This window comes from Mirounga leonina, unplaced genomic scaffold (genome assembly GCF_011800145.1).
Source record: "Mirounga leonina isolate KUSES-001 unplaced genomic scaffold, KU_Mleo_1.0 Mir_151, whole genome shotgun sequence".
In the NCBI taxonomy this organism is placed as follows: domain Eukaryota; kingdom Metazoa; phylum Chordata; class Mammalia; order Carnivora; family Phocidae; genus Mirounga; species Mirounga leonina.
In genome coordinates, this window is record NW_023270377.1 from 23975150 (window position 1) to 23992830 (window position 17681).

At 33.3% G+C, this 17681-nt stretch overlaps 1 protein-coding gene across 1 annotated transcript in view; it reads left to right on the forward strand.

The window, feature by feature from the left end:
* Positions 1-17681, forward strand: part of ERBB4 (erb-b2 receptor tyrosine kinase 4) — a 1078432-nt gene that overhangs the window by 403359 nt on the left and 657392 nt on the right. The window contains exon 2 of the mRNA XM_035007223.1: positions 4507-4658. Within this exon, the coding sequence (XP_034863114.1) occupies positions 4507-4658 (152 nt within the window). The remainder of the gene's footprint in view (positions 1-4506; positions 4659-17681) is intronic.

The following is a 17681-nucleotide window of genomic DNA, read 5'->3' on the forward strand; positions in this document are numbered from 1 at the left end:
TAGAAAAGCCTCCCTGAGACAAAAATTTTCCTAAATTGAACTGTGTATAGTAAAAACTCCAAATACCAGGATGTTTGGAGAATATTCTAATTAATGAGATTTTCTGTTTATTGGAGGATTTTTTGTTGTTGAAAAATATTTCTAAACATACTCATTCCAATATTATGTTTTCATATGGTATATACAAAACACAGCTGATCATTTATTAAACAATGGAAACTTCTGAATTGAGAGTTATTTTCTGAATACCAGTTATTGTTTTTATAGCAAGTATATGCATATTATTAAATGATAATTTACTACAAATCACTGTGCTATGTAGCTCAGCAAATACAAAAAAAAAATTAATAAATTGCACCACTCTTCAAAGAGTTTATAGCCTTTGTGGGTTTCTTATGTAAAGAGATTATTATAATAGTAGTTAATAACTAATAAAAATTTCATAATATATAACTTTTTTCATATATACAGGATGAGAAACATGGAAAAATACTTAGTTATTACAGTTATATGAATAAATGTTTCTTCCAAAATCTATTTAAGTTTCTACAGAAAAGATCAGAATATCTAAATATTTTAGAAAACTTTTCATTTGGATGTTTGCATATTGATTTTTATATATTGATATTAATGTACAGGTTTTATTTCCAATTGAAAGAAACTTGTACAACATAAGTTGTATATAAGTTGCAATGTGGCATTGTATATATTTTAGAAATAGTGCAGCAAGTTTATTAATTGATGTATAATTTCCCCATCAGTAGTTGTATTCAAATATAGGCTTGTTCTCATTGGAATTTAAAATAATTGAAATCTATATTTCATAAACCCATATCATAGTACCTTTTCTCAACAGACATTTTACAAGTTCATAAAGATTTTGTTGTAAATTTGCTAGGAGCGATAAAATAAAGATTATGGATTAAGGGTGTTTCCTAGAGAGTCTCTACAGTATATTGGGGAAAAAGAAAAAGGCCGGACTTTGATATTGGCTTATAAGGATCATGTACATGAATCAGTCACTTCTTGTTTTCCTTCTTATGTTGAATAATATTGTGCTTATCAACAGAAATTCATTTTTTTTTAGTGCTTATTAGTCTTAATAAGTAAACCTCCCACAGGATCAGTAAAATGTTCAAATGATCAAGAATTATTTTTTAGTTTCTTCAGAAACAGACTCTTAAGTATAGAGAACAAACTGATGGCTACCAGAGGAGAGGTGGGTAGGGGAATGGGTGAAATAGGTGATGGGGATTAGGGCACCTCGGTGGTTAAGTGTCTGACTCTTGATTTTGGCTCAGGTCACAATCTCAGGGTTGTGAGATTGAGCTCCGCATTTGACTCCATGCTGGGCGAGGAGCCTGCTTAAGATTCTTTCTTTCCCTCTCCCTCTCTCCTCTCTCCTTCTCCTTTTGCCCCTCCCCCAACATTTGCACAGGGGCTCTCTCTCTCTAAAAAAAGAAAAAGAAAAAAACAAAACAAAACAGGAGGGCATCTCTTGTGATGAGCACTGGGTGTTATATGTAAGTGCTGAATCACTAAATTCTATATCCAAAACTGATGTTACACTGTATGTTAACTAACTGGAATGTAAATAAAAACTAAAAAAAAAAAAATGATTTTGTAGTTTCATTCTGAATTGAAGTTAGTCAAACAACCAGACAAAATAGTAAAAATTACTTAAGGTCAAAAGCATATAACTTAACTAGAATTTAATCCTTCCTCTGTGTAATATTTTAGTAGCTATAATCAAAATTCACCATTATCTTTATGTTAATGATAATAAAGCAATGTAAAACCTTAATTGTTTGAAAACCCTGGTTCATTTTAGCTCATTTTTTCAGCAAATATTTAGGGTGTGTCCCTAGGTCTTATGGGCTAAGATGGTGGTTCAAGGTTTAGCCATCCCATCCCCATTCCAGGCAGCATATTGGAGGAAGATGTGAAGAAAAGAGGCAAAGTCAGCTCCAGCCATGCTTTAAATGAAGTTCTGGCAAAGTGTCATACAACATTACCTCCAAGGGAAGCAATGAAATGAAATCTTTTTTTGGGGTGGCCACATGCCCAGCTGAAGGTTGTGTAGTTTATTATTCTGGAGGAGGAAGCGAATGGATATTGAGGATTCCAGAAGTCTTTGCCTCTGTCCCTAGCACTGTACAAAAACTGCATTCTCAAAGGCAACAAATGAAATCCAGCATGGTGAGTGCGAGACTTGGCACTCACAAAGGGAGAAGGTGGAGGAGTAGGTTGGAGGTGACAAGCTGACAGGACCCTAGAGAGGAAATGATTTTTAATATTTCTTTATATGTTAGGTTTCAGAAACAGTCTAAAGATTATGTATTGGTTTTCTAGAGCTGCTGTAACAAAGTACCACAAACCATAAAGCAACAGTAATTTATTCTTTCACAGTTCTGGAGGCTAAAATTCAATATCAAGGTGTCAGCAGGGCCTCTGCAACTGGGTAGAATCTTCCCTCGCCTCTTCCTAGCTTCTAGGGATGGCCATCAATTCTTGTCATTCCTTGGAGTGCAGCTGTATCTTTTCCTCTATAGTTACATGTTTTGTTTTGTTTCTTGCACCCACCCCCACCCCTGCCGCTGTGTGTCTTTGTGTCCACATGGTATTTTCCTCTTCTTAGAAGGAGACTTTTATGGGGCGCCTGGGTGGCTCAGTTGTTAAGTGTCTGCCTTCAGCACAGGTCATGATCCCAGGGTCCTGGGATCGAGCCCCACATCGGGCTCCCGGCTCAGCGGGAAGCCTGCTTCTCCCTCTCCCACTCCTCCTGCTTGTATTCCCTCTCTCGCTGTGTCTCTCTCTATCAAATAAATAAAATAAAATATTAAAAAAAAAAAGAAGGACACTATCATATTGGATTTAGGACTTACCCTAAGGTCTTCTTAACTCAATTACATCTACAAAGACCCTGTTTCCAAACAAGGTCATAGTCACAGATACCAGGGGTTTAACTTTCAGTACATCTTTTAGAAAGACACAATTCCACTTTTAAAAGAATATTTCTAGATAATTTACTGTTTGAGGAACTTTAGACATCCAGACAAAAAAAGGTTATGATTTGTTTGTTTGTTTTAGCACTGAGCTTCCCTATGGTCAAAGGCCTACATTATTCTTCAAGACTTTTAGATTTAGATTTTTGTTATTGTTGATGTGTCAGTAGGCAAAACAGTTGTTAAGATGGTCTTAATTATTGGAATGTATCCATCTAGGTGTTTTTTTTTTTCCTTTGTGTATGGAAACCCATTTGCTTGAAACCCATTCCCTTAAATACCACCAAAGAATTATGACTTGTCATTTCTGTGTGCCTAACATATAACTGTTTATATGACTTTATTACACAGCTCTGTTCTCTTCAAAGTTTACACTTTATAACTTGCCTTAATTTGGATATATTATGTAACTTACTCAAAGAAGATTATTTCACATCCATTTCAACTTTCCATACTATTATTACAAGATTCATAATATAGGTTTTTTTTCAGCCTATTGAAGATGAGTTGGTGTATTAAATGATAAAGATATTGTGTAGGTAGATAGAGAAACCATGAGAAGTAATAACTAAAACTCTGACTTCTGGAAGACAAGGAAAATATCAACATAGACAGAAAGTAAAGAACACACATGTGTGTATACTCGGTGCTCACCTGTGAACAGACTCAAGATCCACGCTGTCAGAGAAAGCAGACTGAGATCCTTTATATCAGTCCATTATACCTTAGAATACTAATGAAATATACAGAGTGATGACCCAAGTGATATCAATCAAAGCTCATATTTTGTAACATATTCTGTTTCTAGCATATGTTTAAAATGTATAGACTACAAATGTGATTGTTTTAATTTTCGCTCTTTGCTCTGTTTCTTTGGAACCCCTGCCTTCTTAGTCTCTGTACTTCGTGCACGCAATTTAGGAATATAGAACTGGTATCACTTATTTGTCTTATCTAAAAAAGCTGAACTCACAGAAACAGAGAGTAGAGTGTGGTTACCAGGGCCTTAGGGGTGAGGAAAATGGGGAGATACCGATCAAGGGTACAGACTTCCAGTTATGAGATGAGTAAGTTCTGAGGACCTAACATTTAGCATCGTGTCTATAATTAACAATACTATATTATATACTTGAAAGTTGCCAACATAGTAGATCTTAAATGTCATAACAGAAAAGAAATGGCGATTATGGGACAAGATGAAGGTGTTAGCTAATGCTATGGTGGTAATCATTTTACAGTATGTAAAGTATGTATGTATCAGATATATCGTATACCTTAAATTTATACACTGTTATGTATCAATTATATCATAATATAGCTGGGGAAAAATAAAAGTGAAGATATTATATCTACGTGGTTTATGGGTATTAATGACATTCAAAATATTTTAATTCGGGGAAACGAAGGAGAGTGTGTGGGTTAGAGAGTTGAGGGAGACATTGTCACTGTGCATGTCATGGAGAGGTTATGTAACTTCCCCGGTATCTTCTTGTCTTGGCAGTGTGTGCAGGAACAGAGAACAAGCTGAGCTCTCTCTCTGACCTGGAGCAACAGTATCGAGCCTTGCGCAAATACTATGAGAACTGTGAGGTAGTCATGGGCAACCTGGAGATAACCAGCATCGAGCACAACCGGGACCTCTCCTTTCTGCGGGTAAAGCTGCCTCTTTCTTTCTCTTCTCTTCTCTGTGAGTGGACAGTGGTGTCACAATGCATAAAGACAGACCAGCTTGCTTGTACTTGATGGTGATGCTCTTCTGCCCGGCAGGGACCATGACTGTAGGCAGAAGATAAGAGTTATCAAGGCATGCCTAGGAAAAGAACAAGAGTAACAATGCCATCATGACTGACACCTTGAGTTCAGTGCAGTTACTGTTACTCTAAGACTGATAAAAGATCCTGTCAGCCTATGGTACATGATAGCAAGTCTGGTTTTTTTTTTTTTTTTTTTTTTTTTTTTTTTTTTCTGATTTGCAGGCAAAAGGAAAACTGTTAGGCTGGGGACTAGGAGAGTCAGAGGACCAATCAGATAAGAATGGGTAACTTTAGTAATCTCACTTTCTGTCCCTTTACTGTCACTTTGGAAATTTCAGACTACTCCATATTACCATAATAAGACTAATACTGTTATCTTTAGAAGAAAAATGACATCTGTTTTTGAAAACCCACAAATTAGTTAAATTAGATACAGGGAATTATAAGTACTTATGTAGATTTATATATGCATACACATAAATGCATATGTGTATATATAAAGTTACTCAGAGACAACCAGTCCTTTTGCAAACTTGTTTTGGCTCTCATTTACATCCTTAGTCTGTTAAATAGACTATCAATGCTTTGTGGCTTCAGTTTCTTATGTTTTGCTTTAACCAGAATAGGTAATAGGAAAATCTGAACTTCAAAGAGATATGGTCTTCTGCATAGCTATGAATTTATTCTTTATATAAGAACTATTATGTATTTTAAATAACAGCATCCCTCTAATAGATTTGATTTTTTCAGTAGTATTTACACATTTCTTAGGAGTACTGTCTTGTGTAAATCAAGACAAAAGTGTCTCAAATACTGATACAGTAGACTATTTGGGATATAGTGAATTACTTAAAGAACTATGATAATTTAAATAATTCTGCACTTAGATAAGTAGTAAAAAAAAAGGCAATGATTTTTAAATACTTTGAATTTACACAACAAATATATCTAGAAGGGTAACAACCTCAGAAAATAAAACACTATGAAACTTATGATACCTGTTTATAAAAATGACTATCATACTAGGATCAGTATAGGGACTGAGGGTATTTCCATATTCTGCTGCTTGATTAGCAGAGCACTGGTTCTATGAGTTATATGTCAAAACTTTTTAATAATTATGAAATTTAGTTATGACATTTTTGTTTATCAAAAGTAAATAGTAAAAATTATCTAAGTTCCAGAATGTGAGAGCCTTAGAAGAGCTTAACACTTTTTTTTTTTTTCTTTTTTGGACTATTGTTTCAAGAAGAGAATACTTGTAAGCTATCCTAGAATAGCCACTTCAAAGGAATGCATCATTAGTTATTAAAATTTGTTTACAAGCTTCTAACCTGTGTTCATTACTTTCAGATAGATTTTATTCTTCAACATCAAAATAAGATTTTGATGGCATATGAGCTGATTTGGTTAGAAATGCCAAGAAGCTCAATGATGTGACAGAAAAGGAAAATTGAGGTCTGAATTCTGAATCAGGGAAAAGAAATAGGTTAAATAGTTTATTCAATCAGAATAATATGAGAAAATTTTAAAAGGCAGTCTAAGATCTTTGTTTTTCTTCTTTTGTTTTCTTGACTTTGCTGTACATGGAACAAAATTCCACGGGCTTAACAAAAAATAGTCATGGATATTGTAAATGGCAGTCTTTAAAATAAGCAACATAAAATGTTATGATTATATATTTTATAATTTTAAAATTCTTAAGCTCTTATAAGGTAAAGAAGAGAGTGATCAAAAAATAGATCCACGTCAATTTTATAATATTTAGAAATAGGAAAGTAACCTACAGATCTTTGACCAACATGGTCTATATTGTTGGATATTCTACCTTTTTAAGAACCATTTTGAGTAAAAAGTAAGACAATAGAATAAACAGATTTGGGAAAGAATAAAATAAGTATGACCAAGGTTTCTACATGAAATAAGAATTAGTTGTTTCTTAAAAAAAATAGTTGTTGATACCTAAGTAGCATTTCTAAAAGTTCATGCAAACTTTGTACTACCCCATGATCATATCTTTACTGTCATCTACTGATTTAAAGATAGCTCTAATAGTTTTTTTTCCTTACTAATAACACCTTTTTTGTTGTTTCACTTATCTGTTGTTCCTTTGGAAAATAGCCATTTCTAGACATGACATATATGTATTCACTCAACAGATAGTCTTAGCCCAAGAATACAATAGCAAGTAATATATTGTCCTTGACTTCAACAATCTTGCAGTCTTGTAGAGGGTTACAGATAAGTTATACATAAGTATCGTGTATATATGTGTGTGTGTATGTATATATATAATGTATACAATATGTATATATGCATATATAAAAAATTATAGTTGCTAAGACAGAAATGAGAAGCCAGAATATGAATGAAGGTATGGTCTTGTCTTAATGGTAGGTGTGAGTGCTGGGCAAAAAAAGGAATGGCTAATTCTGAAAGACTCAGGAAAGATTTCATCAAAGAGGTGCTTGAATTGAATCATGAAAAGATGAATAGGGGCTTACAAGGTAGGTAGATGGAAGAGAAAGGCATTCCAAAGGGTGCAATATGAGTGCAGGCTTAGAAAGAAGGCCTGAAATCAGAGTTAATAAATGTATACTTAATGTTTACTGCTTTAGATATTAGACATATGCATGCAAATAAATCACACATCATTCTCACCTTCATGGAACCTATAGTGTAGTGTGGATCAAGATAAATTTGGGGATGGAATAAAATATTAAATTGGAGAGGTAGGAAGCCTTATACCATAGATAGGTATTCAGGGGACATCAGAATCCGAATAAGTTAACCATTGGGGCTTGGATAAAATCATCAAGGGGGATTGAAAGATTCTTAGACCAGAAAGTGGCCCAAGGACAGACCTCTCCAGATGCCCCATTCTCTGTTTTTTTGGTCAGGTCAGTGTTCTAACTACTTTTCTGAATGAGCCCTAAAAGGAGGCACAACTGGCTGAAATCTTCATTAGGCTACTGTATTCCAACTGTACCTTAGAATATGCTAAAAGCTCTCCATTTACAGGTTTTCTCCACTATTCAAAACTTGCTTTATGTCACTTCACTTTTATGTAAGACCTACATGACTACCTGTTTTCACTAACCAGAAGAAATCTGAAGAGGATTTTCACTTTTACGAATGATAATTGCTTCTTTTCTTCGTACCATTTCAGAGTAGGGAGGGTTTAATACAAATACTCTACTTTCAGAGAGAGGGAAAAACTGTAATATAAAAATTTCACTCCAGATAACTACATTATGGTTCATTTGTGTTCTTAGTGGGTTCCCTCCAAAGTACGTAATCTGTCCAATATTGGCTCATTATAATAAGTAGAGGGCATGTAAAGGAAAACTAGTTATTTTACATTATGCTAATATTTCCAATAAGTTTTGAATTGTATGAGTGAGTAGTAATCTTGCATTAACCTATTCTATATATTACATAGCCTTCAAATATATTTATATAACTGTAATTCACTGAGCAACTGCTTACAGAGGTGTGCAATTTCCCTTCCTCTCAGAATGACTCAAACCTATAATGTGTTTAGAGAGACATCATAGATAGGGATCTTAAATTTATTTCTGGAATTAATTTCTGTCTTTAAGAACATAGGAAATTACTTTTGTTTTTAAAAGATCTTCCATCCTTATTTTCTTCTCTAATTAGCAAGTTCATTGTATTTTGTTTTATTATTTGTTTTGTATGAAACCACTCTAATTTCTATAATTCATGAGAGCAGCTTACCTCAGTACCCTGTTTACCTCTTTCACTATCTGAATAGTCATGTCTAGAACAATGCCTAAAATATCATAAGCTTTCATTAAATATTTGCCTAATGGACAAATAAATGAATATTTTTCATAAAACTTGATACTTTATAGATCACCATTTCGTGTATTATATGTTCTCTAGATGAATATGTCTACCTCTCCTCATGTTCTTTCAGTATGACATCACCACAGATCAGGTGTGTGGGCGTAAGACACCCACTGGGTCAATCAGAATCCCTTCCTGTGAGTTTCTATATCAGTTAGTTTCTTGACCATTTGGGTACTAGAACATAGTCATGTTTTTTTCTTGTCATTTGGGTATCAGAGAGGGCTGTGCAGATGGCAGAATGGAGCCAACACACTGAAACAGACAGCAGAGAAAGAGAGAATGACCATTCACCCCAAATTACTGGTGAGGGAATTTCCAGGTTCTGGTCTTCTGATGACTGGTTGTATTACAGCCAGTAGTCCATAGGATACTCCTGGAACTTGAGAGTAACTTTGAAGTGATTTTCTCTTTTTTCCCTAAACTAGATACGTTTGTTTTCTTTTGTTAAAACCAAAATATCCCATCTAGTACATCTCTCAAGATCCCATCTAGTACCCTCATAATTAAATCTACTAGAACACAGAAAAAGTATGCTTTTGAAATGAAGATGTATTTCTATATTATAAAAATAAAAAACCAAAACAAGCAAAAAACCACCCTATAATGTTTTGGAGATACTTCCTTAATCTTTGTTAGATATATTTTATTGAAATGCTTTGAAATGCATTATTTTCAAGATGCTTTTCTTGTATCAACCTTGGTGCTTATCTATATAAGCACCTTTTCACCCAGCTTTGTTGTAACCTCCAAGTTTTTGCATATCTTCTTGGGGAAAAAAAATCTGGTTGACAATATTTAACATTAGACCCCTGAGACATCACATAGTTGGCTAGAAAAAGGCCCTAAAACTTATTTACTATGTACTTTATCACAGTCACAAGGTTAAGACATAATAGAAAACAGCAAGGCATAAAAATCACAGGTTTTGTGTTATTGTCTTAGACTTTGTGAACTCTCTCAAACAAGGTGAAATATAGCAAATAATGGGAATGGACTTTTAGACCTTTTACCCTCATTAGAATTCTTGAGAGGTTTCTCTCCTTTGTCATTCCATTGGTCTTCTTTGCTACTGCTGGCATTCAATTAACTCAACACTTCTAAAAAGTACATTTTTAGACCTACCAGTGTTTATATTTTACATTTATTTTCTCTATTTTATATATTCCCTTTAAGCAAATAAGTATTAGGTGCCAACAAAATGTAAAGCAGTGTAATACATAATGTAGCATATATATGAGGAGTATGGATACCTATCCTTAACCATTACTATAATAAGTAATAATTTGTAATCTGTGGCTTGAATTTAGTTGTGTGAAAATTGTTTTGGAAATAGTGCTTATTAGGATTATGAAGAGATAAATTTATTTTAACCATTGATCCATTGACCTTGGGTATTAAAAATATTAGTAATTCATTGAACCTCTCTATGCTATAGTGTAGAATAGAAGCCTTAAATCTTAATGGTTATAGATGTCTTCATTACTGAAAAATGAATACAAAATAAATTAATACATTAAGATATCTCTCCAAGTAGCAGCATTAATATTTTGTTATTGATAGCAAAAGGTGATGTCTCTGAAAAAGTCAGAAAGTTTAGATTTTTAAAGTAAAAATATATTTAAATGTATCTTCCCTCAGATGAATAACACATGTTATTATGGGAAAATAAATTTTATGAGAAAACTTTTTGAAAAAATAGCTGTTTTTATTGTATATTTGGCACAGAGCTGTAGGGAATTTTTTGGGTATATAAGAAATAATGCCATCTAAAACTTTATTTTTAAAAATAAAATTCCAGTATTATTTCTTGTTAGAAATCATATAAATAGTTCATTTTTCTCTACCAAAGAAAATGTTTATTTTTAATTTCATATATTATCTTTGTCTTTTAGTTAATAATTAGTATCATACAATGTCATGGAGCTATCATCCTCCTTTATTAGGATATATATTGGATCCTTTATATATGAGGATGTTGCTTTACAACCACTGTCCATTGGACATGAAATTTGCATTGCTTTTCCAGTGCTAGTAATGGACCTACATTATTTCATTTTACCATCACACATAGTTCCTTTTCTGAGTAAGGACACATGTTTGCAGGAAGGCAGATAAAGCTGTAACTCAGAAACTACAAGATGCTGACTGGCTCACTGGAACCTAAGACCTTGGCTTCATTAGCATAGTTCTGTTACAATATAACCAGGGATGATGCTTGGCAGTAATGAGTTTCAAGTTGCAAAGAGTAACTCTGCTTTCACCTATTCCTTAGCTGTTTTCAGTAACCAGTCAGGCTTAATATAAAATTCTGAAATATTTACATTTCAGCCTACTTCTAGCTTCAGGGTCTACCTTTTATTGTCCTTAGTCAATTCAAAGCAGATGACCAGAATTAAATCCAGCAGTATAGGGCGTGGTTTTTATAATTGTATTTGTTTCCCATAGCCTTCTCATCCTCATTTAACTCTATCTGTGCCTCAGTTAAGCTGTCTGCTGCATAGCATGATTTATCAAAATGCTACATTGAAGAATTCATATTTAAAAATAAATAGGTAATTTACAAGGTACTTTTTTCCTTTGGGTTAGAAAATAATTTATTGAATAGATTTTTTTAAACAATGGTGACCATTGCCTCTGTTTGGTTTAGCTCATTAAATACTAGATAGAATGACTTGTGTGACAGAGATTGTGTTGGGAAGATTGATTGGAATCAGGATGAGAAAAGAAGTCCTATTTTAGAATCATAAAAAAATTGAAGAGGAAAACACCATTTAGATGAAACATCTATGACATAATAAAGTAGATCCATATTTATTATATTTTCACATTTACCTGAAAGATGATGTAAGTGCACTATTTTCTAATACAGTGTATCGATTTCAGCTGTGCACACATTTCATACTACATAGTAAGAGAGAACAAGCCTGAATTTAAATTTTCCTGAATAACTTCCTAACATAAATAAGTGATATATTTGTAACTCTTTTAAAGGGTAGACAAGTAAATAAGATTCCTATATCAAATATTTATATTCTTTTTTATGTATATATTATATGCTTTGGAATATAGATAGAAAATGTTCCAAAAACGTTGTTCAGAAACTTCTCTATTCACAATATGAACATGAAACCTGTATAAAAGGGAGGAAGGGAGCACCTTTTATGGAATATTGAAGCAGAATGAAGATGACAAAAAGAGCAATCTGGAATATGGAAATATTTGTTTTTGTTTTTGTTTTTGTTTTTGTTTTTTTCAAAAAAAAACTACAATAAACCATGGCTAATTAGTTCTTCCAAGTAAAGTATGATGTAGTTTTAGCCTCATAATTAAATCTACTGCAGCTTGGAGTTTTTTTGTTTTTTGTTTTTGTTTTTGTCTTGTTTTTTAATGATTAATCTTGTTTTTTGTCATTTGGTGACTTAGAACCCCCTGCGGAATCTGGACAATATGCTTACTTTTCTAATGTTCACCATTTTAAGGCACGCAATTCATTGAAAATGCTGTGGCTTTTGTTTTGTCATTTTTTTTGTTTTGTTTTGGGTTCTTTCTGTATGACCTTAAAATACTTTTTCGATCTCTTGGTTAGAAAAACTTTCCATATCAGGTCTGCCATTCCAAATGGCAGCCAAACTGGATAGTTACCAGCCCTAATAATCACCTATCAGGCCATTGGTGTAGAGAGAAAAAAAAGGAGCCCAGTAAGTATTTATATTCTTTAACTATTTACTCATTGAAAATTGTAGTGTAAGTTTTTCTTTCCATGCCACTAATTGGGACAGGTGGCAAGAAAAGACTATGAAGTTCAATATCCAAAATACTTAGAATGAATCATCATTAGGTTCAAAGAAACTGCACCTTCAAGAAAACAAGCACTGGACTAAGACAGGCTGTTTCAACTCTTTACTTAATTTCTCTGAATTTCACGTGAAACTACATTTATGGTAAAATATAATATATGTGCTGTATTTTGATGAAGAAATCTTAGCTGATTGAGATGGGGAATACCAAAAGGAAAGTAGAATAATGTTTAAACATGTCTGTTGGGCCAAAGCAGACATTCTGGGTTAAATGGAATTTTCAAAGCTTTGATAGTTTCTGAAAGCTGCTTTAAGACTGTTAAATGTAACACATAAGCAACTTTGCGTGTATGTATTTACAGCTGGCTTTTAAATTGAAATTTGATTTTGTACTAAATCTAATCATAGACATTGTATTGCATTTTAAAAAGCTATGCAATTTATACTTGGCCTAGGGAAAAAACAAAATTTCCTCAAAGGTTAAATACCATTTAATCTGAAAATATACATGACTCAAAATCCTGATGCTCTTCAGCAATCTTACATGATAAAAGATGAAAATGTCTATATTTTTGCTTAGGCAGTTATATAAGCATATTTTTCAAACTTTCTTCTTAATCCTTTAAATGAAATATTAAATAAAAAATATTTGTCAGTCTTCTCTAAATATTAAAAACAAAATAAATTTAGTACTACCTATAAAAAGATGTACATTTAGTAGAAAATAAATATTTGAAGGAGTATTGGAATGAAGGATAGCAATAAGAAATATATTGGTATAATTTATAATTTTAATATATATAAATATATGTATAATAAATATAAATTAATGACCATTTATACTTACATATGTAAGTATTAACTAGTAACCATTTTCTAGGAATAAGTCAAATTATTATAAAATATTAAACCTATATAATGTTCCTAAGAGACTATTACTGAAAACTGCTTAAAATAAGTTTTTAAGTCCCTAAATTGTAATGCATTTTCCAGAAAAAAAAAAAATGCCCCTGTTGCAAATGTACTTAAATTAAAAATGAATTTATTAGGATGCTGAGCAGGTGCAACATGTTCCTTTATATCTCTGGGATTTGTGGTATTTAAATTTGGCTTAAATGGTGAGTATAATGAATTTATAGGCTTATCTTAACCTTAATTAATGAAATATGCAAGTAACAAACCCATTTCACTCTATGATTCTTAGGTACTCTTTGCTCAGGGGAATTAAGTGTATAAAGGTTCTTTTATTTGTAAGTAGCAAAGACCTTGATTCAAAGGGAGAGGTCTTTGAATAAAATATAAAAAATGTCATTAAACAAATATTTATGTGAGTTTCTAATAGTAACTAGAAGCATTTTGGCAATGAGCTACCTTCTGATTCTTAAATCCAAACAGTAGATTATAATCAAATAAAGCCTTTTAAAAATTCATAACTATATGGGGCGCCCGGGTGGCTCAGTTGGTTAAGCCACTGCCTTCGGCTTGGGTCATGATCCTGGAGTCCCGGGATCGAGTCCCGCATCGGGCTCCCTGCTCGGCGGGGAGTCTGCTTCTCCCTCTGACCCTACCCCCTCTCATGTGCTTTCTCTCTTTCTCAAATAAATAAATAAAATATTTTTAAAAAATAAAAATTCATAACTATGAACATTTTAATTAGCTTTATTTTTCTCTGACTCTTAAAATAGAACACTGTTTTCTTTCAAAAAAGAAAAGATGAACAATATTGTATGAGACCAAATCAATTTTAAAGGTCTCTCTTCAGTCACATAGAGTGTAATTTAAAGTTCAAAAGTGTAAAAATAAAATGTGAAGACTGTTGCTTTTAGAGACACTGCAATTATTTTGCCTGATCCCTAATTTGAACCCATTTAACTGTAAAATATTATATTAAAATATATAATGAAAGTGATAAAAGTAAGATATTTGTTTTAGTAAATATAGGCCTCTTTGAAATCATTTTTATTCAATCTCTACATGGAAATCAGAATATGTAATTGAATGTTGAAATAAATCCTCTTAAACAATTTGGTGCCATATGGATTTCCAAAAAAAAAAGGTACCTATTAGGGTGCCTGGCATCTGGTAGATGCTTAGTAAGAGGTGGTGGGTTTTCTTTCTTTCTTCTCTCAACCTGTAGGTAGCCTCTATTGAGCTATGCTCTGAAGACTTGACAGTAAATTTTTACAAAGCTTTTTTAGAGGTTCAGTTCTGCATGGTAGTGATTTTATATTTTCAGAGAGGTGAAATTGCAAGTCAAACATTTGGTTGTTTTTAAGAAATAATTAATAGCTAAAAATGTACAAACTCTCTACATAGTGAATGTGAGTTGTTTCAACAGTCTAAAGACAGCATCTCATGGAATCATTGGGAAGAGTTCATGAAAGAAAAATGGGTTAAAAAGTATAAGCAAATTGGGCTATATGCTGGATTATATTACTTATTTTCTTAAAATTCCCATCCTCTGAGAACAATGGCCAAAATTCTTATTAAGTTCCTATATTATTTGGCCCTGCCTTGTCCTGCACTATTGCTGATATTAAAACTCATGGCTAGCTTTCAGTCTTAGCCAACTTCCTTTGTATATTAAGCTCTCTCTAGCCTGATTGCCCTTCCTTTCATTCTAAGACCTTCGCCCCTCCAACAAACAAAAATACATATCTGTATTCCTGTCTGGGTTAAGTTCTGTTTAATTTTCAAATCTCCTCTTAAAGGTCAGTTCTTGAGGGAAGCTTTACTAACTCCCATATGTTATTGAATTCTTTCCATATTACATTCATAGCACTCTATGATTCTTTGTAGCACTTACTTTATGGCAATTATTTAAGTATTTGTTTAATTTCTGCCTACTTTTCTAAATAGTAAATACCTTGAGGGTGAAGGCCATGTCTAGGTCACTGTAAAATTCTAGCACATAATAGAGTGTCTATCATATAGTGGCTGCTCAGCAAATATTTGTGGAATGAATAAATAAGTAAATTGAATAACAAGAAGAATGAATTCTATACTCTTTATAGCTTTTTTAGTCAGGAGAAGAAGGTGATTGCACTGACATCTTTTTTTCTTTACATTATTTACTTTTCTAATTGAATCTCCTTTCCTTAGTGTCTAGTAGAAACAATAGTGTCTTTTATTTATGTTCCATGAAATGATTTGGTTTATAATAAATAATATGCTACCTACAGTGGAAACATGGGAAAGTTAACTTAGATACTTAACTCTCATACATTAAAAACCTAATGGATAGGTAAGTGGTTGTGGACTCAGTTGTGTGAAGATCAAAGCCATATAACCTTTACAACTTTAAGTGTTTTCTTCTCTGGCCTGCCTTGAATATCTGAGGTTCTCTCTGTTAACATTATCCCCTATATCCAGTTACTCTTTACAAACTTAGGTCTCTATGCTTTTGTATGCAATTTTCTTCCTCTCTGGAATGCCTTTCCACTCTTCTCATTTTGGAAAATCCTCAAACCTTAACAAGTTCAATCTGTATTGCCATCCCTGCCCCCACCACCAATCCAAGCAAAATTAGTGTTTTAGTACTTAGTGCATATCTGTATGATAGCATATGTGACTCTGTAGGAATGTGTTGGACTGTGGGATACACTTTGCATTTTCATCAATTTATGTAGATATTGTGTAGAGCAAATGAGAGTAAATGTTCAATCAACTTTTGTTCTTTGAGCAGATAAACTGGGTTAAGTGGTTTTTCTCTCAGTGAATTTTGTTATACTAAAACTATATTCTCTGTAATAAGAAACACAGTATGTATAGGCATTTTTAGAGTTACCTTTAGGTTGTTATGATACATATGATTTGTTGAGAGAGGTATAAGGCACTATGCTGATTTTATCATCCACTCCTTATTGCAACCTTATGTCTAAGTGTTATGATACTTGTTTATAAGTGATGACACTTAGGCTCCAAGAAATTGAATCACTTTCTCAGGACTGTACTGTTAATGGGCAAAGCAAACACTTTAACCCCAGTTCTTTCACTTCATAGTTCAGACACTTTAATGTTGCTTTGCTACTGCCCACTATTTGTCAATGACCTGTTACTTAGAACATGTTTTGAGGGAAATTGATATAAGGCAACTACTGTATATATTTATATTTATTTTTATTTTATTTATTTATTTTTATTTATCAAAAAACAGGTGTCTATTGACTGCCAAGTCTGTAATTTGTTGTTATGCTTTACAAAGAATTATAGAGCTGTAAGTTAGCAGTTCCTATCTTAAACCTTGTAAATACAGAAAGAGTGGTATAGATCGTAAATACCACAGACATACCCAGAATAGATTCTAATCCCCTTGAGAGCAAGGACTATATTTTATCTATCTTCATATTTTCAACACCTTTCACCCTGCCTGGAGTGTGCACATGCGTGCACGCGCGCACACATACACACACACACAGAAAGTGTGAGATAAATGATGGATGATTGAATAGCATGTATTTAGATGTGTGTGTGTTGGGGGTAGCATAAAAAGGGGTCATGGAATGGTTTCCTGTCCCACATATAAGGAGCTTGGAAGTCACCACTTTGTCTTAACAACAAGTAAAAGGCTAAACAGACTAAAAAATCAACAATTTTTCTTGGATCCATAAGAAAGGGGAGGACATAGGGCAAATTATTGCCTCCCAAATGGTAGAGACAGACAAGCAAAGACAGAGAACTAAGTTTTAACTAGAGCAGAGACTCACAGCTGAAACCACTTTGTGAACCACTGCTGGGGTAGGAAAAACTGAACTGTAATTGACAAGTTGCTGGAGAATTAGGGCAGACAACTATGAGAGTTAAAAACTTCAGGAGGGTCCAGTCACAGGGAGCTCCACAATATGGTGAGATTTACTTCCAGGAATTTGAGTAATTGCCCGCAGTAAATATCCTGAGAAAAATCCCCTCAGGCTTCTACAGAGGGAGGAGAAAAGAAACCATTTTGAAATACATTCTTTTCTTCTTAACAAGGCCTGCCCTCAGTAGAAATTGGTTAACCAGAGCCTAATCTACTAGAGTGATATCAGAGTTTAACTGACATGGGGAAGGGAAATACCCAACTCCAGCCTAATCTAGCCACCCTATTCCACCTAATAGGGGAGGAAAACAAAAACAAAACAAAACAAAAAACCCAGAGAAACACTCATGATATTCACAGTCCAGAGGCATAGGCTCACTAGAAGGCTGAGATTTAATTATAGGATTATAGAATGCTTCCCCTTCCCCTACACCTTACCACCCCAAACTAA